Source organism: Eulemur rufifrons, chromosome 26 (genome assembly GCF_041146395.1).
Source record: "Eulemur rufifrons isolate Redbay chromosome 26, OSU_ERuf_1, whole genome shotgun sequence".
In the NCBI taxonomy this organism is placed as follows: domain Eukaryota; kingdom Metazoa; phylum Chordata; class Mammalia; order Primates; family Lemuridae; genus Eulemur; species Eulemur rufifrons.
Window position 1 is genome coordinate 5,168,151 of NC_091008.1, and position 27,998 is coordinate 5,196,148.

The window sequence follows — 27,998 nt, forward strand, 5'->3', positions numbered from 1 at the left end:
ACTGTGTGAAAATTCACTGAGGTATATGCTATGATTTGTCTACTTTTCTTTATATATTATAGAAGTTTTCTCTTAAAAATGACTCTACATCTTTAAACAAGTAATTTTCAATTGTACTTTAGAAGATCCTTAAATATATCTATCCTTGGAACATTTGTGATTTCAATTAAGTTTCTTAGCTGCATTTTAAAAATGAGAACATGAACTAAATCTGAAGAATTTAAAGAGGATAGAAAAGGTTTATAGAAAAAAATATCCAGTGTTATCTTCATCTGAGAAAGTTTCTAGACGAAATGGGAAATTGGACACCCTAAGATAATAACAGTTCATTTAAGACTAGGTCATATATATTTAATGATGTCAAACTAGGAATTATAGGGCAAGGGGATTATGTTGTTATTCACACAGCATATCTAGAGAGTATATATAAATGCAAGGAAGATAAACATATAATTCCAAAAACAATTTCCATTTTATTTTAGAATATTGTATATTAGGATGCTCCCGTGGGCATCAGGGAAGAAAGCCGATGCCAGTGACAAAACTTGCATAATCTGTGCATACCTGGGACACTCAAGGGCTCCTGGGCACCCCAAGTAGCTTTCCATATAAGAATGTGCAGAAGGAATATGTTTTGACCATTTTCTTTTTTTTTTTTTTTTTTTTTGTTGAGACAGAGTCTCACTTTGTTGCCCAGGCTAGACTGAGTGCCGTGGCGTCAGCTTAGCTCACAGCAACCTCAGACTCCTTGGCTTAAGCGATCCTACTGCCTCAGCCTCCCGAGTAGCTGGGACTACAGGCATGCGCCACTATGCCCGGCTAATTTTTTCTATATAGATTTTTAGTTGTCCATATAATGTCTTTCTATTTTTAGTAGAGACGGGGTCTCGCTCAGGCTGGTCTCGAACTCCTGACCTTGAGCAATCCACCCGCCTCGGCCTCCCAGAGTGCTAGGATTACAGGCGTGAGCCACCGCGCCCGGCCCAACCATTTTCCAGAATACAAATTATATGTACATTCAATTGCTTAAAGCAGTTTCAAAATTTATATTATAGTTTTCCAAGAATCCTTCCTACTCTGTGACTCCATACTACTGAGCTAATGCTGAACTTCTCTGCAGTTACCACCGAAGACAAATGTTTTGTTTAATTTTTACATATGGTTTTTTTCCTTCTCCTTTCACCTTATTCCTTAAAAAAAAAACAAAACCCATTATACTACCAAAAATTATCTGTATCAAGTATCTATCTTGCTATTATAGCTCAGGAACAGAGAATTTCCAGGTGATGGGTGATCAGATTTGGTCTCAGGGTGGTCAGATTTGGTCTCAGGGTGGTCAGACTGGGTGTCAGGGCACCTCCATTTCCCCAGAGACTGTTCCAAGGCAGCTCCACAGACAGCTAAGTTGGGGGCTTTTTCCCAGGAGACCCGCTGACGGCGTCCCACGCAGAAAGAAGCCTTTGATTTTTAACTCATTCACAAGTTTGTTCCCAACCAACTGTCATCCTCCAGTCGGTTAGTTTCACTAGGACCTAGTTAACTATATTTTTAAAGTAAATTTTATACCTGGCACACCTGCATGCTCAGTGCCAAACAGTATGTATTAGAGAATATTCTAGAATGCACATTCTCAAGCTTGTTGCGATCCCCTGCCAGCTCCCTGGCAGTCTCTGAGCCCACCCGTTCTGCCTGCAGGATGAGTGTGAGCTGTCCTCCGGCATTTGGGCTGTTACAGAATTGCCCTGTGTTTCCCTACAGTGTGTGCGTCATCAGGCAGGTTAGGAAGGCAGCTCAAGAGCAGAGACAGGGAGAGGCGGGTTGAAGGAATTCCACTCTCTGGGGCCCAACTGAACAAACATCTTTTCTGCTGGCAAAAGATAAACAAATCACAGGGAACTGGGCCCTGTGTGTCTGTGAGCAAGTCCACATGGAATCATTGCATGACCTTTTCTTAATGACAGAGATGCAACAGGCACAACTTTTGCTCTCTGGGTGAAGGCCTTCAGCAACAAAAACAACCACCACCACCACCACCTCCTTGAAATGCTACCCAAGGTTTGCTATGCTAATTCATAGTTAGTCACACCTGATCCCTTGGAACATTTAAAAATGCATTTCTATTTAAGCTAATAGGCATATCCCTAAATTTAACCTCTCTTATAACAGAGTTGCTTAAATTAACTTCTCTCCTTTGACCTTTTTCAGCGTCTCTCTGTCAGTCCCCCGCCTGGAATCTCTTTCTTTTTCTCCCGCATCAGTTCTGTAGATGTGTGGCCTTTAGCATATAGTGGTGTAAATAGGTCATCTTACTTTTTTTTTTTTTGTAATTTATGATTTTAGAGACAGGGTCTCGCTCTGTCGCCTGAGCTAGAGTGCAATGGCATGATTACAGCTCCTTGCAGCCTTGAACTCCTGGGCTCAAGCGATCCTCCTGCCTCAGCCTCCTGAGTAGCTGGGACTACAGGTGCACACCACCGTGCCTGGCTAATATCTTACCTTATAACTTTCACTAATTTTTACTTTTTTGTTATAGTCTGTCATATGACAGATAACATTTGTCACGCACAATCTTGACCAGTTTTAATAACGTGGCCTCCCATTATTTTTAGTACGGAAAAAGATAAACTGAGATACTTGCCGTCAAGCCTTGTTCTCCTGGTTTCCCCGGCTCACCCTTAAAAAAGAACAGTGATCGTTTTAATAATGCTGTAAACATAAAAAACAACTTCAGGCATCTTTTTTTTTTTCTTCTTCCTAATACCCACTGGACATGTGAATGTCAAGTATATTTTTCAGGTTAAATAGAGAAATACAAACAGCACAATTAAAAGAGAGTTAATATTCTTTCTTCAAATGAATTTTATAAACATTTCAGGATTTTAAAAATTTAGTCTGGATTATCATGTCTCCTTTATGGTGACATAAAAATGATGATGTGGTATCTTCTTTATGAGAACTCAGAACTTTCATATGTGGGACAGAGAGACAATTGCTCTTAGGGCAGGAATTTAATAAAATGAGCAGAGATTGATTTTAAATTTTGACCTTCCTGGATTAATGATGGCTGAAGTAACATGTTTTATTAAAATTGATAGGGAAAATTCTGTCATATCATACCAATATCACCATTTTCTAATAATCAGATTAATATGGAATTGATTCTTTTTCTTTTTTTTGAAACAGGGTCTTGCTCTGTTGCCCGGGCTAGAGTGAGTGCAGTGGCATCATCATAGCTCATAGCAACCTCAAACTCCTGGGCCCAAGTCATTCTTCTGTTTCAGCCTCCGGAGTAGCTGGGACTACAGGTGTGCGCCACAACCCCTGGATAATTTTTCTGTTATTTTTGTAGAGACAGGGTCTTGCTCTTGCTCAGGCTGGTTTTGAACTCCTGATCTCAAACAATCCTCCTGCCTCAGCCTCCCAGAGTGCTAGGATTACAGGTGTGAGCCACCTCGCCCAGCCTAACGTTTTATTGTCATATTATAATGACAGTCATTGGCTAAAAATATTTTTCTGGAAAACTGTGCTTTTAAGGCCAATATATATAAATGTTGCTGGGCTTTTAAAATAAGTATTTCCCAATTTATTTTTATAAAATCTTTTTTTAGCTGGGTATGGTGATTCACACCTATCATCCCAGCTGCTCGGGAGGCTGAGGCAGGAGGGTTGCTTGAGCCCAGGAGACCGAGGCTGGAGCGCACTATGGTGGCACACATGAATAATCACTCCAGCCTGGGCAAGGTAGTGAGACTCTGTCACAAAAAAACAAAAAACAAAAAGCATAACCCCCTTTTTAGAGTGGTTATCATAAATACATATGAGAGACCATGTCCAGTTCAAATTATATTTGTGGAATTTAAAAAGTAAGTTAATTTTTCCTTTGTGTAAAAAGTTCAATTTCTTTCTTACAGGAGTAAACCATATTCATTTAAAGAATGACATAATTTTGAATTGTTTAGTTTTTCATATCTTACCTTTATCTTTGTTTCTTAAAAGTAATTTCTACCTTGAATTTAATTTCTGTCATAGTATACAATGCTCAATGATCTAATTTCGCACCATCAAAATGGTTTTAACTACTTTATTTAAAGAGATAGTTATTGTCTCTCTCTGTTGGCAACCAGCAACAGGGGGGCTTTAAATATTCCTAAAGCTGCAGATCTCTCTATCTTTTGGGGTATTATGCTTAGAAAAGGAGAGACAGTAGAAGACAGTTTTAGAATTAAACCACTGCCTGTGAAGTTTCAGTGAAAGCAGTCCCAACAACCAGCAAATCATTTGTTAAAAATCAATTTCTCATGTTATATCAGCAAATTCATAGCAGCATCCATAAAGGAAAATGGGGCTTAATAAGGCTGTCTCAAAAAAGTTTTAAAGTATCCTATATTCTTACAAAGAGACTCACTCTTTGAAAAAAATTCACAAATATATGCATACACAAATGGAAGGAAATATACCAAAACAATAATTATGGCAAATTTTTATTATTTTCTTTTTGGTTTTCTTTATTTTCAGAATTTTCTTTGTGAATAAATATTTTCATTATTACTTTCATACTATGAAAATACTAATGAAAATAATTTTAGTTAAAGAAATACATTAAATAATCCAGTAATTTCTAGCCCAAAGTCATAATATAAATCCAAAATTGATCTTTTCCATATATTTCTTTAAATTGCTGAGCTGACTCTACCAAACCATTTATCTAGTGCTATGTCATAGACATTTGGCCAATCTTAGTAACTAAGTATTGAGATTACTTTTAAATCCTTTCTATTAATAATCCTTACATACAAAAGAAAAATGATATTTAAGTTGTACCTATCAATGTCTTAACCATTAATTTTGCTGTTATTAGCAAGTTTGGGGGTCATGTTGTTTATAAAGGATTAAATATCAGAAAGTTTTACTTCCTCTGCTTTCCATAAATATTAATAGTATGGGACCTTATCGTGTCTGCTATTGACCCTTGGAAAAATGTAAGCAATCTCCCACTTAGTTTTTCAAACTAATCTCCTGTTTAACCAAAGGCATTGTTGCATGCTAGATAGTCAGGACGCACACGCGATCAAGCAGCTCCAATCACAAACTTCTTAAGACTTACCTGAAAACCAGTTTAGTTGCTGTCTCCAGTTTCCCTTTGTGGTTTGCGTGGGTTCCCGGTGGATTAAGTGGTAAAGTCGCATGCGGCCAGGAGTGCCCTCCTCTGCTTGGGGACTTTTCTACCATCTCACGTCCCTCAACCCACTCCACTCACTTGACCCTCCGAGCTTACAGCCCCTCATCACCATACTCCCTCCTAGTTCTCAGCCCTTCACACGAAACCAAACCTGCGAGAACGACTGATCCGAAAAGCAACTCACGGGCACTCCTGGCGTTCCACGGGGGCCATCCTTCCCTGTGTCCCCAGGTGGCCCTCTGGGGCCTGGAGGGCCTGGGGGTCCTGGAGGCCCTGCCTGGCCTTGGTCACCCTGTGATGGAGATGGGAAAAGACCAAAAAATAACCATGAAAGATAAAAACCCTGGTCTTCTTTTCAACACTTTAAATTTGTAATATTTAATCCCACATTTACTCTATGAAAAGAACCAGAACAACCAGAAACATGAAGCCTGTAGGCAATCTGCCTGCCAACAGGGAGCAAATAAATATTCATGCTGGGTGAGCACAGTAGATGCTATTAAAATCAAAGCAGCTCGGGAACCAGCACTCACAGCTTTTGGAACTAGTGTATATGTTATCGCTGTGCTCAGAGCTGGTGTAAAACTTTTGCATAATTTTATCCACGGCAATGCTGCATCAGTTACATTCACCTTATTTAATATTAATAAAATGGATGCATTTGCAGTTAGAGGAACATGTTTACTTTTTCATATCCTACAAAAGTAAGCATATGAGGCTCCTGTCATATTGCATAATAATTTATAAATCACCAAAGCTAGGGAGCTCAGAAACTGAGCAAATAAGTTGTTTTATTTTAATTAGGAGAAAATTAGATAGGCTTTCTATACCTTTTTCTTTTGGTAATTTCACATACATTTCAAACCAATGCAGCCCACTAAACATGATTTGGTTCTAGGATATTTCGAAATAAATACCCATCCACCACCCATGCCCCGCCCCTGAGAGATAAATGGCAAAGCAACAGCACACAGAGCAATAACCGAATGCAAAGAAGAAATCAGACTTCAGCAAGAAGCAGCACTACCTTAATCAGGCGGCGTTTAATGAGCTGCTGATCAGCAGAGAGAAACCCATGATTGATTTTAGGAAACACCATCTGATCAGTCAGGTGAGGTCAAAGGTTGAAGTTCAGAGATGAGAGAGTTGGAGAATAGACATCAGAAGGCCCCAAGAAAGAAATAGAGATATGCGCATTAGACTTATAGTGACTATTAAACAAAACAGAACTGGCATTTGCGTCTGACATTAGACCCCCTGGCTCTTTTTGAAAGAAACAGGACCCTGAAATGGGAATGGTGAGGCCAGATTTTTCGTTAGAAGTGAGTCGTTTTCGGACCCCATCATTTTTCTGTGGGTGTTGGATCTTGCTAATGTCGTATATTCCCAGACGCAGAGAGGCTGGGGTGACCCTGCCTCCTGCACGCTGAGCCGGAAGTCTAGAGACGAAGCGCCAGTTCCATTTCCGTCAGACTTGGCAACCAGCATAATGTGGCACGAACTCGACTGCCCTTCTCCTGATGCCTGAGGTCCAGAGAGAGGACTTAGGACCATTTAATTGACCAGAAAAATAGCACAGAGCATTAGAACGCATGCGCATTAAACCACTGGGGTGCGGCACGGTCCTGGATGGTCATGCGTGCCTCTCTGCACTGTACCTGCTCGACCTCAAGGTCCTCCTCCCGAGCATGCTCAGAATGCACCCTCTTAATGCATGCTTGACCTCACCGATGCAGTGAGGTCCCAAGTGCACAGTCACTTGACGTGCACCATGAGAGGAGGCGACCCGGCTCGGCAAGCCAGTCAACCGTTCTTGCTCACTCTTATGCTGGCTGCGGCTCTGACCGGGCAGACGCGGGTGTGGACCACAAACCTTGACGGTGAGGATCTGATTACTGTGCAGGGCGGCAACTGTGGGGAAGCCCGGCAGGCCCTATGGACAGCACGGCACCAAAACAACACGACACAGAACGTCACACGGACATGTCACGGGTGGACAAACAAAACAAGCACGTTCCTAATGCCTCCCTTTCCTGGCTCTAACTCTGGCCTGGTTTGACACACGGTAAACAAAACTGGACACGTGAGGCTCCCAAGTGAACCAACCGTTCCTTAAAGCAGGGCATGGAGAGATTGAGAACTCATTGTCGCTGCCCCTGGTGGCAGGTACGTGGGATCTGTGTGTGTACACGCTGATGTAAAGAGTGTGCTACGCTTAACATTTTTGGAATCTCACTTAACAAAATGTTAGTAGGAAGTGGAGAGAACTCCAGACACTGTTATGAAAACAACACTGTAATTTACCTCCATTGATATTCTATTTACTCTGCAACTCAGGACAAACTATATATACTAAGTCTTTTTTAGACAACAAGTGAATAGAATTTTGCTGTCGGATCAGAAATATTCCTCAGAATAAGCACAGTATGCCTCACGAAATATAGTCTTACCACCCACATATCACAATTTCTCTCTCCAATCATGTGATGAATTTCAGGTCTGTCCTGTTTCAGGAGTTTATGCAGAGGTGGTGGATGGAAATCTGTCTCTTATAACATGCGTATTCCATGTCAGGGGGATTTATGGTCACACTCTGCAGTAATCACTTCTGTCACGTAACTTTTCCAAAAGAACTTGACAGTTCACACAACCCCTTAAAGCAGAAAAGTGGTTTTGAATTCCTTAGCCAAGGAGAATGGAGGAGAGAGGTTTTAGAGACTTTTACTTCAGTAACTTGCACTAACTCGTTCTCACGGGTGTTATCGATTGGGTAAATCTGAGAGCGAAATTCTGCCTTTGTTCTATTTCCACCTTTCTTCCAGTTTATTTTTTTTAAACACAAAACATGTTTACCATACAAATAATATAAACCACCACCGGCACAGTACATGCCTCAAGTTTCTGGGGGCTCGCTTCCCGCCTGTCCCCTCTTCCCACCCAAATCTATTTTGAGAATAGTTTTAGGAAAGCCCAGTAAGTTTCTAGGTTTTTAATTTTATTAATTTTGTGGACATTTTTCTCCCTATTTTCTTCATATCAGGGATATATCTGCATTTTTAAGAGAGGCAATAAAGTTAGGTTTGTAGTCTAAAGACGTTTTCTTCAATCCTAATGCCTTCGATTTTCGTTCTTTAGAGCTAGGACTTCTCAGGAAGCAAAGCAGAGGAAATCTTATCCCTTTTGCCAAATCCTTTCTGATAAGGTTATTAAGTGGCTGGAGAGCTTCGAGGTGACCTGTGTCCTCTTTCTTTTCCCTAAATAAAATTCCTTTAAATATAGATTCTGTACAAATTCAGAAATGCTACAAGTTGGAAAACAGATGTGTACAATTTGCTTTTGTTTTACTATGGAATATGAGTTTAAAATGTTATTAGATGGTAATGCGCCAGCATCCTTCCATCTGTGACTCATTAGCCCTGTATGACACAGTCAGAATTTTATATAGAAACCCCATATTTATGTAACAAAGAACAAAAACAGATACAAACAAGACGTCTATGAGGGATCAAAATCTTGATTAGTGGCAATACATCATAATGTCACTTGCAACAGGATTATCTAACAAAATAATTTTAAATTAAAGCCTTTTAACAGCATACAGGGTAGGTCTTACAAATGTTTTGAAATTCGAATGTGTAAATAAGTCACTTCTCTTACTCATGTCTGAGCGTGACCAGCTTCAGTGTTTGATCATATTTTCAAAATGCTCACCAGAAAAAGCCTTCCGTTTTCTAACTTCTTTGTTTGGGTTCCAAAGTTAATGAGATCTAAAGAGGGAATTACGTAGGTAATTCTCACCTCAGACCGATCCTTTCTCTCAAACAAAAAATCTCTCTTTGAGGAAGCTGATCTTACGTTTCTCAATCAACTTAACTGTGAAAATGATACCCATTGGGTGTGTAGAGCTACATTCTGAAGATCTCCTTAGTGAGGCAGACAGAAAGATTTCAGGAGTTCACGTGTAGAAGAGTGAAAAGGGGACACGTGGAAGGATTCTCTTACATTCTGACAACAATCCCATGGGCTGTGATGTCCTAGGACCCTGCGCTTTTCAAACCAGGATAGAAGCGACCCTCAGTGTGCACGCCAATGTCCAGAGTGTTTAAAGGCAAGAATAAATACGGTACATCTTCCCGAAAAGTCTATTGTCATTAACGGTAAATGATTTTTAACATTTTCATGTAAAGTGAACATTAATATAGTATATAGAATGCAAAACTGCATACATTTCTAAAAAATTCACCATTTGGTGATGGTGAAGAGCCATCACTTCAGAGGGGCAACCTCCAGACCCTAGCGATGCCAACGCGCCATTTCTCGTAGGAGACCTTTGGGGGCTACTTTGACAAGTGTCAGTACAGGTGCTTGTCTATGGGTCGTGGCCTCGTGTGGCCACAACTGCCAGCTTCCCTGGCTGCTCGTACAGAGAATGCACTTTTTCATTAACGATGCCATTTTTTCCCACAGTGTCATTAGTCATAGTCCTTTCTAAATAAATGACATGAACATATTTCACTTCACATCTCAGAAAACTTGCCTGGGACACAGATGGTTCGAGTGGGTGTGGAAAAGTGTCACCAGAAAAACATGGAAAAAGAGTCCAGGAATAAGCTGAAATACCGAAATAATGTGTACGTATTTTCACCCCAAAACATTTTGAATTTTTAAGAAACTGGATGTGTAAGAGTATGAAACTACTTTATACAACCCGTTTTTTTTACTCCTGAGAGCGTAAGGCCTCCGACGACATCATGAATCTTCATGACATTCTGTGAAGGAGGGGACATCTCAGGACCGAGTTTTGACATCATCACAGGAAGGGCTATATCTCCCTTTATTGCCTTCGAGTCGAAAAGAGGCAAGCCTACCCCAAAGGGATATTGAACAAATAAATAATTCATAGAAATGCTTCTAACTACCAAGAGGTCATAAATTCAAGATGTTATTGTCATTTTTATTGTGTACTCAGTAATGATGAGTGTTATATGATTACATTATAGTGAGAAAATTTTATGTTTTGTCAAAAGTATCCTGGAAGGCAATGATAGAGCCAGAATTTCAATACAGGTTTTTTGATTCCAGACTTTGTCATTGTGCAATTTATGTGTTATAATTTCTTTCTACTTGTTTTATAGTTTAAATATTTGAAAGCTTGAAAATTGACTAACATTCCACACTGTTTAAAAACTATTAAGTGTCTTCTGTGCAGCATTTGCTGTGCTAGTCCCTGGGGATTGGATAGTGAGCAAGACCTGGAGTCACAGGTTTAATGTCTAGTGGGGACACAGGGGAGATAAGCAGGTGGCTGTCACACGGAGTGGGAAGCATTATGAGGGTGAAGTAGAGGGACCACCGAGAAAATAAAACATGCAGCCAACATGAGGTTTGAGGAGCCATGGAAGCCCTCCCAAGTGGGTGAATGAGGGGCTGGAGGTTGGTACAGCAAGAGTAAAAGCAAAGGCAGAGGGACTTCAAGGAAGATGTTACAATAGTCTAGTTGTGGGACTGTGTCTTAGAACTAGCAAGAGGCCCATCGATAGTTCTGGTTGATATTAAGGGGGTAGGAGTCACGGGACTTGTGACTTGGCTAAGACCACAAGGGCAAACAAGGAGCAGACGATGGTCCTGGGGCTATAGCTTGGACAATGGGAGGGTGGTGAAGGGACACTAGAAGAAGAATGGGTGTTCTGGGGCAGGTAGGTGGTGACAGATGTTGAATTCAGTTAGAGACTTGCTGCATTTGAGACCTCTGTGGACAGCCAAGGGGCGGCAGTTGGACAAGCACGTCAAATCGTCAGAAGAGAGGTGAGAACTGTGTCACAGGGCTGCATGAAGTCACCTCAGCAGGTCATGAGACAGCAGATACAGGAAAGAACCCTTGGAAAGACTTAGTTTTAAAGGATGAGCAGCAACTACAAAGAGGATTAAGAAGAATGGTGGAGAATCAGAAGAATGCTAACTCTCCTCACAAATTCCACGTGGACAAATGACTCAAAATGACATACCTATCTTCACTATTTATGGCATCATTAATTACACTGTATAAATGAACATAAATGACCCACAGTAAGAACAGGGTAACGATGGCCAATGTCACTAAAAATGGTTGCCCATTGATCAGCATAAGGGAGTGTACCTGAGGTTGTAGAGCTTTGGAGGAAAAGATAAATAATTCTTTTGATTATAAAGGGTCAAGGGGCCCCAATAGCAAATCATACTGAAAGAAAAAATGTGATTATGCCGAGAAATGAAATCTCCCAGTTTCTCCATAATGTAAATACTACCATGATCCTGTTTGCCCAAAATACATCACGAGTTACAACACAACCATCACAGTGGGCATGTGTGCAGCATAAATAAAGATAAATATTCCTCAAAGTTGATAAAATAACTTCTAGCTAAGAGAGGCCAGATGGGGAAATACTGTAATAGGATGCAAAAATATTTAGGTAAAAGAATAACTTGAACAGCAGAAACTGTAGAAGGCTAAATAAAGAAAAAAAAGAAATGAAGAGAAAGAAATTTGCAGCTAAATCATTCCATATTGCAGGAGATGGTATAATCTCTCTGCTTAAATAGAAAGATCAACTATATAAAGCTAAATAGCTACAGGAATTCTTTGAACAACCAAATAATGTGAGAATTGGAGCCTGTGAAAATCAGAATTTATTACTGATGATAAAAGTTTGCCTTATGGAAGTATTACTTATGGAAAGAATTAGCCTTCTATAGTGGAATATAATATTTTCAAGTGGCTCAAAAAGTTAATTTTTTTCTTTATCTTTAAAAAAAATTTTAAGGCTAGTCAAGCAAGTTTTTTTTTTCTTTACAATACATACTCTAAACTCCATTAGGTTATGTTTTACTATAAATGTTAATCCTAGTCACTCCAGGAATTATCTTTTTATATGTAAATGATACATGTGTATTTAACAAATTATTTGGAAAAAAAGAGAACAATCTTTACATTAACAAATGTCATCAAATACTACAGCTACTAAAATGCTAAGTAAGGGAAGGCAACCTGCAATGCATCTGCGAATAAGAAGAAAGATGGAAGATAAGCGTTAACACCGCCAAGTACGAAGTATAAGAAAACACAGGTCAACTACACACACAGTGCCAAAGGTTCTACCCGTTGTATACGAGCTACTAAGGGATTCCAAGGTTATCGTAAAGTGTTCCCTAATGACACACAGCTAAGAACCGCCAATAAAAAAATGAGACCTCATGAAAAGAGGTAGAATTCCTGAAGAAGCTTTGTCCCAGCCTGAGAAAACCAGAGAAGTGTAGCCACAAGATATGGGGGAAAAAAATAAAACAGCCCTTTATTTATGTATTTTATTTATATAAACTTTTTTGTATTTGTATCAGAGTTATTCTCTCTAAACGAACATCAAGAGAGCAGTCCTGTCTTAGGGTTTCTTAATAACAATTAAAATAATACATAATGACAGGGCTGATGATTACTATTGTTTTCATCATCAAAATTATAGTGATTGTCATGTAGATTATAAATTCCTTAAATGATAAAGACATACTATCAAAGAAATGCAAAAAAAAAAAATCAATAAAAATCGTTAAATTGTAGCTAGTGTCTTTCTACCATATCATGGGTATCAGCCTTACTCGTGAAAAGAAAATACAGTAATTTATGATTTTTAAAACATCAGATAAAACTATGTTAATAAAACTATGCTCTTTCTAATGCTTACCTTCTCCAAGCACAGTTCAGTAGAATAAAAACAGAGTAGAGAAGAATCAAGGCTGAAGAACGACAAGGTGCTGCTACAACTTATGTTAAATGCAAGGAATATGTTACAGTCGCTTCTATATAAGAACGTTTATATTTCTAAAAGGAAATTTTGCTGCTGGAATTCTAGAAACTTCTGACTTCCTCAACCACTAAGAAAGATAAAGAAATAACATATTTAAGAAAAGGCAACTGACTTCTCCTGAATTATGTCTCCAACTTTTCTCTAACATTGAAGTCTAGGAAGATATTTGTCACTCAAAACTATCTTGAGAAATGTCTGTGGACTCTATTTGGAAGACAGACCCAATCTTTGATATGTTCATCAAGAAATGTCACCCTGGTCGTGTCCATCTCACTTTGCAAAGGAACACTGAAAGTGGTTTCCCTCGCATGGTAAAACATGCAAGCAGAAAAATTAAGCATTAAATTATTAAAAGTTAACTTAAGTTCTCTTTAATCCTGAAACACCACACTGAACAGAAAAATACTTTTTTTAATAAAAGTTAAGGAAGATATATCAAGTTAATCCAAAAAGCTTCATAGACTACTTAGAACATTTATCTTTTTTTTCTTAATAGGAATTAGAGTATAAATAAGAATAGGTTCACATTTATATGTGTTTAGACCTTGTATATGTGTATAATAATCTGTATTTATGGACAATTCTGTTTCATAAAGATGTTACAAGTGAGTGCAATTGTGACTAATTTTCACACACAGAAAATATATCTATGGATAAACTATTTCCTATTAGTGAGAACTGATATATGTACACACACCCACATAATGAATGATACATAGTACAATATTTTTAAAAACTGTGAAAAAGGCAAGTGTTTGATAATTCTTAATAAAAGAAACAACTTGTAAATCGTGCAAAAGATAATCAAAGTAATATACAGTATGTGTCTTAAAACTAAAGCATAGCTCAGAAGGTTCTCTGCTCTGTTCTGTGTTTGGGCATAGCTACCTCGGTCCCACCCTTCATTCTGTACTTCCTGCTTCACCAGTGGAAGAAATTCTCTTCGGCAATCCCGGAAATCTCACAAAGTCATGGCCGCCTCTCAGTGATGATGAGGTCAAAATTTTGGCAAGACATTTCAAGGTTGGGCTACAATTTAAATAGTCCAGACAAACAGATTAACTCAGCTTCTAAAAATAATAAGCCAGATGAAAGGCCCAAGGAATAAAAATATTTTGGAAAACAATTGAATGTATTCTTAATTTAAAATCTGACAGTGTCTCCCTTGGCCTTCTCCCTCCCCTGCCAATAAGCTCAGAATGTCGAGGCTGACATGTTCCTTTGAAGACACAGCAAATGAGGCAGGAATTACCACCTGTTGTTCCCTTGCACTTCCTAAGGTTACAGTTAGTTCCTGCCATTTTACATCACATCACACAGGCTTCAAGCCAGAACAGGACTGTCACTCTGCCACGACAATTTCTCTCTCTTCTTGTTTATCCACCATCATTTCCCTATCTTAATTCTTAATTCTAATGAATTCCTTCAGGCCTGAAGCTGACTAAAGTACCTGTCCTATGTCGCTAGTTCTTTGATTGTCTGGATGTTACGTTGGAGGTTTTTGATATCACCTTTCTACCACTGACTCCTGTATCAACAGATTCATGCTAAATTCACAAGCTAATAAAGCAGGATAAGAATGCCCCGATGTTTTCTTTGTATGTGGAACTATGAAAACAACAGTGTTTATATTATCATTATTATTATGGTTATTATTTGTGTGTATGTATTAAATCATTCATTTGTGCTAATTAAAAAAAAACACTAGTGGTTAGTAAGGGTTTCTCTGAATATTGACATTTTCAGACAAAGTTTAACTGACTTCTCAGAGATAAAAAGCACAGCTTCCTCACTCCTGCAAAGTCACTGCAGAATTGCATCTGAAGAAAGACCTTGCAACTGACATCCTTTTCCTACAAAGCCAGTCCTGTTTGTGGGTTTTGATTTACAGGCTATGTCTGTTACAAGGAGCTGCTGGACACATTAGTGCAGGTATGCTTATGAAAGGATGCTGCTGTCTGGCACTAAATGACTTTCCAGAGACCCATCTCATTCAGACCTACAGGAACTGTTCTCCCTGAACATGATCTGTCAGTGCATAAGCCATTATTCTACCCATTTCACCCATAAGAGTCAAAAATATAATCCTGCCCTCTACTCTCTTCTGTAAATCCTGATGTACCATTAAAATCTGCTGTTTTATACTTTCTTGATTGCTATTTGGTTAATCCACCTTAAACATTTCCAGTTGCAACTATAATTCTGCATTTGGGAGTGAAAGAAAAACAACAGTGGCAATAATGTTGAATTTTGTTAGTGTAAACTGCTTATAAATTACTGTATTTTCTATTTGCAATCTGTTCATTATTCATAGGTATTATCAACTGCAGTACAAAATGGATTTTTTTGTCCACTTCAAATACAGATTTTAGAATATTTACTAAAAGGCTTGCTTCTCTTCCTTATATAATACTGAAAGTCATCAACCCTAAATCTACCTTTCCCTTCACATTTTATTATATGCCTCAATTGTAGGCATTAATGCAACCATATTAAAAATCTTATGTTTGGATTCAAGTAAAAATTAAGCTTGCTTAAATATAAGACAAAGAGAATAGAATCTTCTGGATAGTTTAATGTTTAAGAGAGGATCATTAATATATTACTCATCAAGAAAGTCTTTAAATTATTTAGCCAATATTTTATAAAAAGCAGCACTTGGTAACATTCAAACAAAAGAAATATAAAGGGAATAATATTAAGTATATATCCACATATATTCTCTTTCATCTAAAATCATTTATTCCACGTAATTTCAAGAAAATTGTGTAAAAATTATGAGAAATGGTGCATATTAGTTAGAAAAGCTAATAAAGTATATGTCCAGATATACATGTAAAAAAGTGAAAAGAAGAATATGGAATTTGATATGAGCAATGAGTACAAAAGTGTGGACACAGGACATCGTCCCTTTATTCAATAAAACGGAATGGAAATAATTATTTGAATATGAAGGTCACTGAACTCAAAAGACAAAAAGGAAATCCAATGGTTACTTAAACTGGTTAGTATCATTCTCCAGAATTTCTTGTCAGAGGATATGCTTAGGATTAGATTTTGGTTTCATTTTAATGCCTCTGTGGTCATTAACAGAATTTTCAGTTAAAGGCTCACATCTCAGGCATTCCACTATTGTGCTATTATTTTTTTTAATATAAGAGTTTTATAAAATGTGCCCTCTTACATTCATATATTTTGTATAAAAGTTTACTCAACTGGATTACTACATTTATTCAGTAGGGATAGATTTACTTACATAATGTTACCTTAGAGAACAAATATACAGGATTTAAAGTGATATAAAATAGGTAGAGTCATTATTCCTCAGTTTTTCTTAATAATTTTTTTTTCTTATTTGATAAGCCCAGCCATTCAGCCAGCAACTTTGAGATAAAATTTACAACACTGAATTCCAAGGAAAATATTGCCTATATATCAACCAGTGCTTATAAAAATAATTTATTTTCTAAATTGACCTATATTAGGACAAATTTACAAATGTTCCTGGGTTCAATTCAATATACCAGTGCTTACTGGTTTGAAATATGACAGAGATCACTCAAAAGAGAACTCTGATTAGAAAATATAACAAGAACATTTGCAATTTTTAATGAGCTTACTGTTTCCATGCCAACCTCTGCTGAATCGGGAAAGCATTAAAATAATTTTCTCACAATTGACTTCTTTCCATTGTGTTATAGCCATTCCCTTTTCACAGGCAATACATTCAGTACCAAATGTATTCATTAAGGCCAAAGAGAAAGGCAAGGGTTAAATAAATAAGAACATCAAATTAATATCCTGGCCTAAATGTTTTAGCAGAGCCAAAAAATCTGTTTAATCATTCAAGTCAACAAAGGTTAAGATAATAAAATAAACTTCTAAATGCTTTCCTTTTCTGGAACTTAATCTGTCTTGCCAAAGATGTTTTTAAGATGCTATCAGTTTTGCATAGTCCCAGCTGTGATGAAAATTTACTTGAATACACTAGGAGGAGAAAGGAATTTTATGAAAATAGTTAAGCAGAGCTCCTGGGTGGCTTGTTGAAACTGTGGGAGCTTAGGACTCATTTAAAACCAGCTGTTGGCTGATGATGTTGAGACCAATAACCACTAAATCTCTTATTTATCAGGGCTCTGTGTTATTTGGCAAGGTGAGGGTAGCCAACTGATGAGAAGATTAATATATAATCAAAAGACAACTTCATGATGTTTGTTCATTTTATTGCCAAAGTTTGATTAATAAACTTGCCACAATTTCAGAAAAACAGAATACCCTAATTAAACAAGACACAATGAAGCATTAAAACAGTATTGCTTATTTTTAGTCCCTAAGTCACTGAGATAGGGAAAAGAAATATGAGCCAACATCATCAAAGCCCTGGGTATCACTGTGATTCCCAGGGCTGCGGTTCATGATGAGGGCAGAGGCCCTTATGAACCAGGCAAGCAAAAGTCCTCTCCAGTGACGAAGACAGACAGTAGTAGCACTAGTGGGTGCAGATGACAATGACAGAGCCTTAAAAGTCTTGAGACTTTTACACTTGACACTGAGGTGCTGTTACTGATCAAGAAGAGTAATTCAATTTTTTACAAAAAAGAGGCTCAGAATGTAAGTCAAATCAACAAAGTTATCTTCTAAAACTGTGGTCCCCAGTCCCCAGACCAGGACCAGTCTGTGGCCTGTTAGGAACCGGGCCGCACAGCAGGAGGTGAGGTGAATGGCAGGCGAGCCAGCCACTCCCCATCACTCGCATCACCGCACAAGCTCCGCCTCCTGTCAGATCAGCGGCAGCATTTGATTCTCCTAGGAGCACGAACCCTGCTGTAAACTGAACATGTGAGGGACCTAGGTGTCATGCTCCTTATGAGAATCTAATGCCTGATGATCTGAGGTAGTGATGCTAGCACTGTGGAGAGGCTGCAAATGCAGATTATCATTAGCAGAGAGGTTTGACCGCACAAAAATGTAATGCACTTGAATCATTTCCAAACCATCCTCCTCACCCACTCGCGTCCATGGAAAAATTGTCTTCCATGAACCTGGTCCCTGGTGCCAAAAAGGTTGGGGACCACGGTTCTAGAACATGTAAACACAGCATTATGAACAGCAGAAAACAGACTTCATTCATCTGGTTATGCTAAAGAAAAAATAGTACTAATAGCAAATATAACAAGGATCTTGATATCATACAGTTTTCAAACTGGTGCCATTGAGCTGAGAAGTAAAACCTGTATTATAACAAGGTAATTGGGTATTCTTACATTCCTTGGATGGGGTCAGCATTGCCCTGTCCCTCTGTGCTCCATATAGTGACGTTTTAGTGCATTACTGTTTGGCATAGAGGTTCTAGGGTATTACTATGTGGCATTCATTCATTTGTGTTTTTGGAGGGTTGGCAGTGCATGGACTGTATAGACGGGGTCTATCATGATTGTCAAGAAAAGAGATCCACCTAATTGTGTGTTCCAGCTTTTTCAATCGTATTCACAGAGGCATGGAATTCTACAGTTGAAAGGGTTCCTAGCAGTCATCTGGAAGCGTGTGATATTGTAGAAAGAGGGCAGGGTTTGACATCAGAGTGAGTCCCTGCATTGTCTTGGCAGATGTGTGTGAAAGAGCTTGAACAAGTTACTTAATCTGCTTGAGCTCAATCCTTGTCAAAAAAAAAGGTAATATTAATATTTGTCCTACTAACTCACAGAATTACTTTTGAGGATAAATTAGAGAATATATGTAAAATGTAATCTGTCAATACCTAGGTTCAGATCCTGGTTTTGACACTGACTAACTGTTACTTTGGACAAAATATTTAAATTTTCTAAGTCTTGGTTTTCTCAGATATTAAATGGAAACAGTAAAAGTAACTATTTCATACAGTTATTGAAATAAGGTATGTCTTCAAAGAGGAGTTGCCACAGTTTAAGAACTCAGTAAAATTATTCATTATCATTGTTATTATTTTAGCCATAGATATTTCTGTAACTCTTATCGTTTCACATCATTGTTGATGACTTCATAACAACTACTTCACTGATAGGGAAACAGTCTGGTCCACTGGAAACAACACAGACTAGAGGCTGAGAAAGCTGGGTTTGAATTTAAACTCAGGCAAGTTACTTTACCACAGATTTCTCATGTGAACTACGGGAAGAATAATCAGCTATGATTTGTTGAGGGCTTATCATAGACTTTTCATACATTATTTCATTGATCCTAATTACAATCATAGAGACAGAAAGTGGTAGAGTTAGAGTATGATCCCTGTCCGGCCCGACTCCAGCCTGTGTATAATCATTTCACTCCACTGCACCTACTCTTCCTATTTTTCTTCCCCGATAACCTATCTCACTGCACCGTAGTAAGGCGTAGAGAGGATGTGTGCAACTGACCTAGAAAGGTGATCGGTAAGTTGTAAGACTAAGCAATTAGCAATTAGCATTATTTTGTGTGGTATTATTTCCTAGTCCAACTTCCATCCAGTCTAGGAATCCCTTACAACTTTCTTACAGCCGGTCATCCAATCTCTACTTGAATATGGGGAAAAGTCCTGGCCCCGAAACTTTGTAATACAAAGCTTTGAGGATGAAATGAAGAAAACGGAGTCTGGGCGGGTGACTGAGAGCGCAGGCAGACAAAGCACCATCCCCATCCTACGCCTAAGGGCCTACGAAGAGCAAAGTCTGCAAACACAGACGGAAGATTAATGGCAAATCTGTATTGACATGTCCCCAAGAGTCACAGAGGGAAGCACAATTCTAACATCAGGATGCATTCATCTCTGGAAATCTAACACGTAATGCCTCCTAGAATAGAAGTAAGTGATATTTATGGTTGTTATATTATACATAAAATTGTAGGCTTGAAGTTGGCTCAATGTACATGGAAAGAAAGCTCATGCCAAAAGTTATCCCGCTTTCTTCTGCATTGAATCATATGCCATCAACACTTTTCAAAGACAGTCAACTTTCCCACCATTTACCTTTTAACTTCTTGCAATCTGACTTCCACTCTAACTACCTAACACAATGCACTCCCTTAATATCCCATGACTCCAAAACAGCAACTCCAAAACCTCTTCATAGACCTCATTCCTGAGGCTTTCCTTTTATTAAGAACATTCTGTTGACCACCCTCGATTTTTTGGTTTTTTTCTTTTTTTTGTAAAGTAGTTCTTCCTCTGGTGTTCGCACATTGCAACGTCCTAGTCCTACCTGAGGATGCGCTCTCTCTTTTGCCGACTCTCCTCTCTCGTCCCGTTCCCTACATGTGGATATTTCTATAGGTTCTATCTTAGGGTAGTTCTTTCCTTACTCTTTTGCCCACCATTTTTTTAATGCTATGATTTCAATTCTTACTCTGTGACAGTTCAGTTGTTATCAAGTATCAAGCCAGAAACTTCAGTCCTAGCTTCATCTTCTTTTACAACTTCTGTCCCTACATCCAATTAACTCCAAGACTTGTGCTGAATTTTCACCTCACTATCCTTCCTTTTTACTACCTGACTGCTTGTTAAAAAATCCCTAACCTGGCCACAACTCCACCCACGGTCACAGGTCCTGAATGTTAATCCAATACAGATGGATCCCACCTCCCATGCTCTGCTTCAAGACTTCTCTCTCATCAGAGCCTCTGTCAGTCTCATCCCTGGTTTCCCTCTTTGCTCAGGTGTTTGCTTGGCCCCGTGGCAAACTGTATTGTAGAGATGACCCAACTTTCCTTTTCAGCTCCATTCTCCTTATCCCTTCAAGCTTTGGGTAACTGTATGACACAGTCTGGCCAATGAGACCTGAGCAGAAGTCTGCTAGGAAATTCATGGGAAAAATTTTGTTTTCTTGATACAGACTTTTCTCTCTTTATCCTTTCTACTGATACAGATATAAATGTGATGGCTGGACTTGACACAGCCTTCTTGCAATCATGAGAAAAAGGCTAAGAGAGTCACACAGACTTTTATAGTAACGTCATTAAATTATATAAATAACACTATCAACTGCCTTCTCCAAAGTTCTTCTGATGTGGGAAAAATAAACTCATATCTGAGCCCCCATAGGAAAATTGGAGCTTTCTTCTTTATTTTGGTGACCACTCTAGAATCTCCTCCTTGGCTCACCAACTTAGCCCCTGCCTCTGATGAGCTTTCTGCTCAGCATGTCCCCCTGCTGCCAGTGGTACCTGATGTTCCAGGCTGAGCTGGCTCATCCCCTCTGCTTACCCCCCACTAAGGATGGTATCCTTATAGCCTGTCTCCTTAGGACCTTGTCCTGGATGACTGACACAGTTTCCCGCTTTACCTGGTCTCCCTTTCGGTTTATTCCAGTTCCATTTTATAGTGGACACTACCACCAAATAGATTTTCATAAAGAACATTGGTGATAATATCAGATAGGCTGGTGGTAATGAACATCAAATGATGTACTCAAAAATTCTCAATGGCTCCCTATTGCCTACCACACCAGACATTCGAAATGCTCCATAATATAATTTCGATCAAAGAATTTCAACCTTATAGGACATAATTTTGTAATATTTAACCTGTTTTCTTGGCAAATGAAATATTATTTTTTTGAGGATTCTTTTTAAATTTTTTTAAATTGACAAATAAAAATTATATATACTTATTGTATACAACATGTTGTTTTAAAGTATGTATACATTGAAGAATGGCCAAATCAAGCTAATTAACATATACATTACCTCATATACTTACCTTTGTTGTGATAAGAACACTTAAAAGTCTACTATTTAGCAATTTTCATGAATATAATACATTGTTTTTAACTATAGTCATCATGTGTGTAACAGATCTCTTAAACTTATTCCTATCTAACTGAAATTTTGTATCTTTTGACTGACATCTCCCCAACCACCACCCCTGACCCCGACACCCCACCCAGCCCCTGGCAACCACCATTCTACTCTACTTGTATGCATTCGAATTTTTAAAAATTCTACCTGTAAATGAGATCATGTGGTTATTTGTCTTTCTGTGCCTGGCTTATTTCACTTAACATAATGTCCTTCAGGTTCACCTACGTTGTTGAAAATAACAAAATTACCTTCTATTTTAAGGCTAAATAGTATTCTATTATATACACACACCATATTTTATTTATGCACCAATGGAATATTATTGTTCCTTAAATAAATTCTGCCATTTTCTCCTTGTATAGTATTACTAGTTTATACTATTTCCTCTTCCTGGGATGTGTACTGTCGTGCTCTCCTCCTTACCTTCTACAGATTATCCACTCATTATGTCCCCATTCAAGTGTCACCTCTCCCACAGACTCCAATGATTATCTAAAGTAGAAGAATCTTCACTTCAGTAGCATCTCTCAATATAGCTATTCAAGGCATGTAACATACAACCACATAGCTTTCTTAGGCACCCATGAGATTATCAGTTCCATGAGTGCAGTCATGATATAATAATATTTTAATCATACACTCAGCAAATATTTATCAAATCCTTACTATTCCATGTGGAGGTAACACGAACAAGACAGAGCAGGCCCTTGCTCTCAGAGAGTTTAGGTTCTAAGGAGAAGGGGTGGCATGTTTTGTAGAAAACAAGCAAGTAAATAAGCAAACAAAACAGGATAATCTCTGCATTAGATTAAGTAGTTAAGGAAGTTTTCCCTGAAGAAGTGATATTTGAGACGAAAGCTCAGTGATAAGAACCCAATCACAAGAAGACCAGAAGAGAGCAGATGGAAAGTCGCTGAGTTGGGTATGAGCATGGTATGTCTGGAGACCGCACGGAGGGCAGCGTGGCCGGAGCGAAGTCGTAGAGGGGAAGACTAGTGTGAGATGAGCTTGTAGGGACAGGGAAGGGCCAGACCCTGAAGGCCCATGGAGGCCAAGCACAGTGGTTTGGATTTCATTCTAAGGTTGTAAACAAGAGTAACATGATCTAATTTACAACGTAAAATGATCTCCCTGGCTGCTGTGTAGAAAATGGATTACACAGGGTCAAGAGAGGAAATAATAAGACTGATTGGAAGACCACAGCAGTCATCAAGGACATGAGCTGATAATAGGTTGAATTTGGTGGTAGGAGGAGAGAGAAAGAGATAACGGGACACATTTATTGTGTCTGTAATATTAAGCATGATATCTTGAACACAGTAGATGCTCCCTATATATTGCTAAATATATGTGCAAATACTTCAAAATAGTTTCACATCCTTAGTTTCTATATCATCTTCAAGTTTTTTCTGCTCTGAGTCACATACCATGGCTTAACATCTTCCTGTTTGACACTTAGAGAGCCAAAGAGAAAAAAAAGATCTCATATTCAAGGAAATGGTATAGGTCTGTGATGGAAAGTCCCCGAACAAGGAACTGAAACGATGGAGTTTGGAGTTAAGTTAATTATGGGAGAAATAAATCCTTTGAAACAAATAGTATGATAAAGAGTGGAATTTGAAATCTATGATAGGATGAGAATGGATAGAGTATTCAAATACAAAAATCTGCATTTTAAAAAAGAGAGTCTCCAGTCAGCATCAGCTAGAATAGTGTCCCTAAACCGAGTATGGGAGCAAAATTAATTTTCATTAAAGTTGAAAACTTTTCCAGTTCTTACTTTTGATTTTTTTTTGAAATATAAAACCTTCAGTTTACTATCTTGAGGTGATTAATTTCCTAATAAGTAGCTAATGCCATCTTACTAGACAATATATTTATAAAATCCCAAGGGCACTGAATGTGCCCTGCTTTGTTTCTGAGTTAGGAATCTGAGAAAAGACAGGTAACTCAGGAGGTTCTACTTCCCTTTCACCTGTACCGTCCAGGACATTTAGACTCATACCCACGAAGATGATGAAGATTCCTGCATTATGAATTTAATCCAAATTCCTTCAATACACAGCAAAATCCAGGGGCAAATGAGATCAATTTTTGCTACTTCCCCTCTGAAATGCTAAATGGCCCCTGAATTGTGTGAAACTTGGCCCCGGCCAGTGTGAAAACTGGCTGAAATCTGTATGAAAGGCAGTCTGGGTTTGTCAAAGTAGTTCATGAACTTTGGCCAAACTTTCAAGGAACCTGGTCCAAGTCTTGGTTTGTAATGCAACACGAAACCAGGTGAATTCCAGATGGTTTCAGGTTTCACCCTGAAAATTTGGCCTAGCTTTATAATCAATCATCACTCTTTGTAACGATGAAAGCCAAAACACCTTTTTGAAAATGAGGACTGTGTGCATACTGATGACAGCTAAGCTGTGAACCACCCCTTCGCTTCCTTTGCCAAAAGAAGATTTCTCAGAATGGAAACAGTTTCCCTCTTACCTAGAAAGGGCAAGTTGAGTGATGTTGATATTGTGTGTGGAAAGAAATGGGACTCAATATGTGGAGCCATGTCGTGAAACGATCACCACCTATGAAGCAAGTGGCTATGTCCTAATCACTTAAGATTAAGAAAGTTTTATTCTGTTCACATCCATGACACGATGTTTAATCTCCTTGACCATTAAGATGAGCTTCTAACTAACTGCCACGAGAAACAAAATGCTCTGAGGCATGATCATTCTTTCTGCACGAAGAGGTGGCTGAAGAATAGAAGGGAAAGTAAATCACAGCATAACTCTTACCTGCTTTAAGAAACATGAGGAGATAATTAGACTTCAAACCTTTCAAGTTTACATCAACTGCATCTTTTGTGAAAAAAATCTCTATGCAATATAAATGAACCGAATAATTAACTAAGCACAGTGCGTTTTACAGAAAGACCTACAGAGTTTCTGTTTTCAACCTGAAAGTTTTAAATGTGCGTTTCCACTGTAAAAAATTACTCTCTTCAACCAAATACTTGCCTTTGTGCATAGTGACATGAGAAAATTGAGAGGTATGTCTGAGCGGAGCCACTACATCATTGAAACAGTATGTCTGAACATTTGGGTAATAAGGCACAGATGTGCAGTAGAGGACTTGGCACCACAGGTAACAAAGCATTCGCCATTGTGTTATAATGGTGAAAAGCGCCACATCTGAGAAGCTTAAAAGAATGCCCCATCCATTCTGCAGTGCTAACTTGTATTACACCTTTTATCTGCTTAAAAATCTATAACAAACAAGAAATGCAAATATGTATTATTCAAACGTATGAAGAATATGTAAAATGCATTAATATTTTTTATCTATAATAAAACATATTTATGCAATAGCACGTAAAGTTTAACTGCAGCGAAAAGGCCAAATTCAATTGAAATCCATATGGCCTCTATGTTGCAAAACAATGCATGCAAATCCGAAGGACCCAGTGGTCATTGGAAAGGTGGCTGTTGTTGACTTTAAGAAGGGATTCCAGCCCTTAATTCGTAGGTCTAATTATTGTAGAATGTTCTAGTTATAGGCATCAGGTAAAGATAATGCAACAGAGTATAAACCGTAGTTATTATTAAGGCTTTTTCACTTACAAGTGGTATGCTATTTTTGCCAGCTGTTACTAAACCATGTGGCACAATGGCAGTTATGAAGCTGGGGTACTTTAATTCAATAAGTTTGGAGCTTTCTGCCCAGGAGAGGCAGAGCACAACTTACCCGAGGTCCCTGATCACCTTGTTCTCCCTGTAGAATAAGATGAGATGATAGTTTTAGCCAAAATCTATACGTGATCCTCATTAAAAACTCAAAATATAATAGGTGATGCCAATATGGATTTCAACTAACGTAATTTGTTTCTGCTATGCATTTTCTTACCTTATCACCTTTTGGACCAGGAGGGCCCTGAAAAAAAGAAAGAGAAGGAGAAAAAAATTAATTAAAAAAATATATATTCTAACCTGAATAGATCAGCCAGGTCAGTTAAAAGATTTATGCAAAGTACACGGAGATATAGCTGTCAGTGACGTTTCTCAAGGAATTTTGGTTTCTAAAGTATATTTGTAACTTGGCTAGAATGTAAAAATAGTAGTACATGTGTGTGTGTATGTACATGTACACACTATGTCATCAGCATATAGTATGCTGAATACATTTTCATCAACTGAACACACCTATGCAAGAAGAACCCTGCTAACGAAACAGAACAGGACCAGCAAGTCAGAAACTCCTGTTGTGACATATCCTTGTCACCACCCTCCACCAATAGTAACCACTATTCTGACCTATGACAATATAGATTAGTTTGCCTGTTTTTGTACTTTATACAAATAGAATCATATACTCTATGTGTCTAGCCTCTTTTGCCCAATATGTGTGAAATTCATCTAGAGTTTTTTAAGAGAGATGCTAATTTTATTTTTTCATTTTATTTTTACTTTTTTAATTGGAGAGCTGTGCCACTCCCCAGTGCAATGTTACAGCACAGAATCCAAGCAACCACCCGTTCAGTCTGGGGGTCCGCACTGGTGGTGAGGGACCCTCACAGCTCTGGCCGCAATGTCTGTCGGGGGGGGGGGAGTGTAAAGCCCCCGGGTTCTCTCCTCCTGTCCCTCCCCACGTGTGATGCCTCCCCCAGGTCCCTTCTGATCTTGCTGAGGGGTTCACTCCACCCCCTTCTTCTTCACTCTGCAAGTCCCCTGTTGTTTCTCCAACGAGTCACAATGCTCTTTCACGAAGGTCCATTCACAGGTGGGCATCCACCTGCAACTTTCAATCCTCTCCCTCTGAAATTCATCCATAACTTTGAGCATAGTTGTAGATTGTTCTTGCTGCTTTATAACATTCCACTGAGTACATATACTATAATTTATCCATTCATCCTACTGTCGATGGCCATTTTTTTTTCCAGGAGTTTCTAGGTCCTGGCAATTACAACTAGTACTTCTATGAACACAGTAGTAACTGGTGTCTTTTGGGGAAAAATTATATGCATTTCTTTTGGGTGTATACCTAGGAATGGAAATGTTAGGTTATAGAGTATACACATGTTCAATTTTAACAGATACTGCCAAGTAGTTTTCCAGTGTGGTTCTTCCCATTTACACCTCCACCAGCAATGTACGAAATTTCAGTTGTCCTGTGCATTCACCAGTACTTGGTATTTTCCATCTTTTTCACTTTAGGCCTTCTGGTTGGGAGGTAATAATTTCACATCATGTTTTAACATGTATTTCCTCAGTGATTAATAAGTTGAATCCCTTTTAATACATTTATTGGCCATTTTGCATCCTTTTTCATAAAGTATCTATTCACATCTTTTGCCCTTGGTCTATTGAACTGTCTTATTGATTTACTAGAGTTCTTTACATGTCATGTATTACATATTATGTATATATGTGTATGGGTAGATGATAGAGCTATAGATTAGAGTTCTTTACATATTCTGAATAGGAGTCTTTGGCCAGATAATTTATTGCAAATAATTTTCCCACTTTATGTACTATCTTTATGTTCTCTTAGAAGTGGTTTATGATGAACACCTCTAAATTCTTAATTTTAACAAAACTCAATTTAACATTTTTTCTCCTTATAGTTATTTCTTTTTGTGTTCCACTTAAAAAAATCTCTGCCTACTCCAATGGTTGAAGAGGTTTCTCTGTTTATTTTAAGTGCTGAAAGTATTATTATGTTATCTCTCATACTTAAATTTGAATTCATTGAGAATTGATTTTGTGTATGACATGAGATAGAAGTCAAGATGCTTTTTCTTAAATGCGGATATAAAATTAACCAAATATCATTTACTGACAATGTGCCTTTCTCCTTTGTTGCACAGTATTGCCTTTGTCATATATCAGGGATCTTTATAGAAATTTCTATTTTGTTGGGCAGCTGTCTATTCTTGAGCCACACTGAGATTTTCTTTATCTGTGAACAAAACTATTAGCAGGAAACACTAATTCTCTTTTATATTTAAAATTTTTTTTTGAATGCATAGTGTACAGCAAGGGAACGTTAATTCTGAAGGCATCGATTACGTTGTCTTTTCTAGCTCTTAGAGACAAAGTCATGTTTTGGGTTGAGCCCACCTGAGGAACTGGAGCATTTCAGGGCCACCTTCAATTTCTCACCCCCTTTTTAGCAGGGTTGGG

The 27,998-nt window shown here is 38.3% G+C and overlaps 1 protein-coding gene across 1 annotated transcript in view; it reads right to left on the bottom strand.

The window, feature by feature from the left end:
* Positions 1–27,998, bottom strand: part of COL25A1 (collagen type XXV alpha 1 chain) — a 351,459-nt gene that overhangs the window by 102,983 nt on the left and 220,478 nt on the right. Inside the window, exons 6-10 of the mRNA XM_069459052.1 lie at positions 25,723–25,749; positions 25,564–25,590; positions 6,207–6,278; positions 5,364–5,471; positions 2,639–2,674 (exon numbers count right to left, since the gene is read on the bottom strand). Of these exons, the coding sequence (XP_069315153.1) occupies positions 2,639–2,674; positions 5,364–5,471; positions 6,207–6,278; positions 25,564–25,590; positions 25,723–25,749 (270 nt within the window). The remainder of the gene's footprint in view (positions 1–2,638; positions 2,675–5,363; positions 5,472–6,206; positions 6,279–25,563; positions 25,591–25,722; positions 25,750–27,998) is intronic.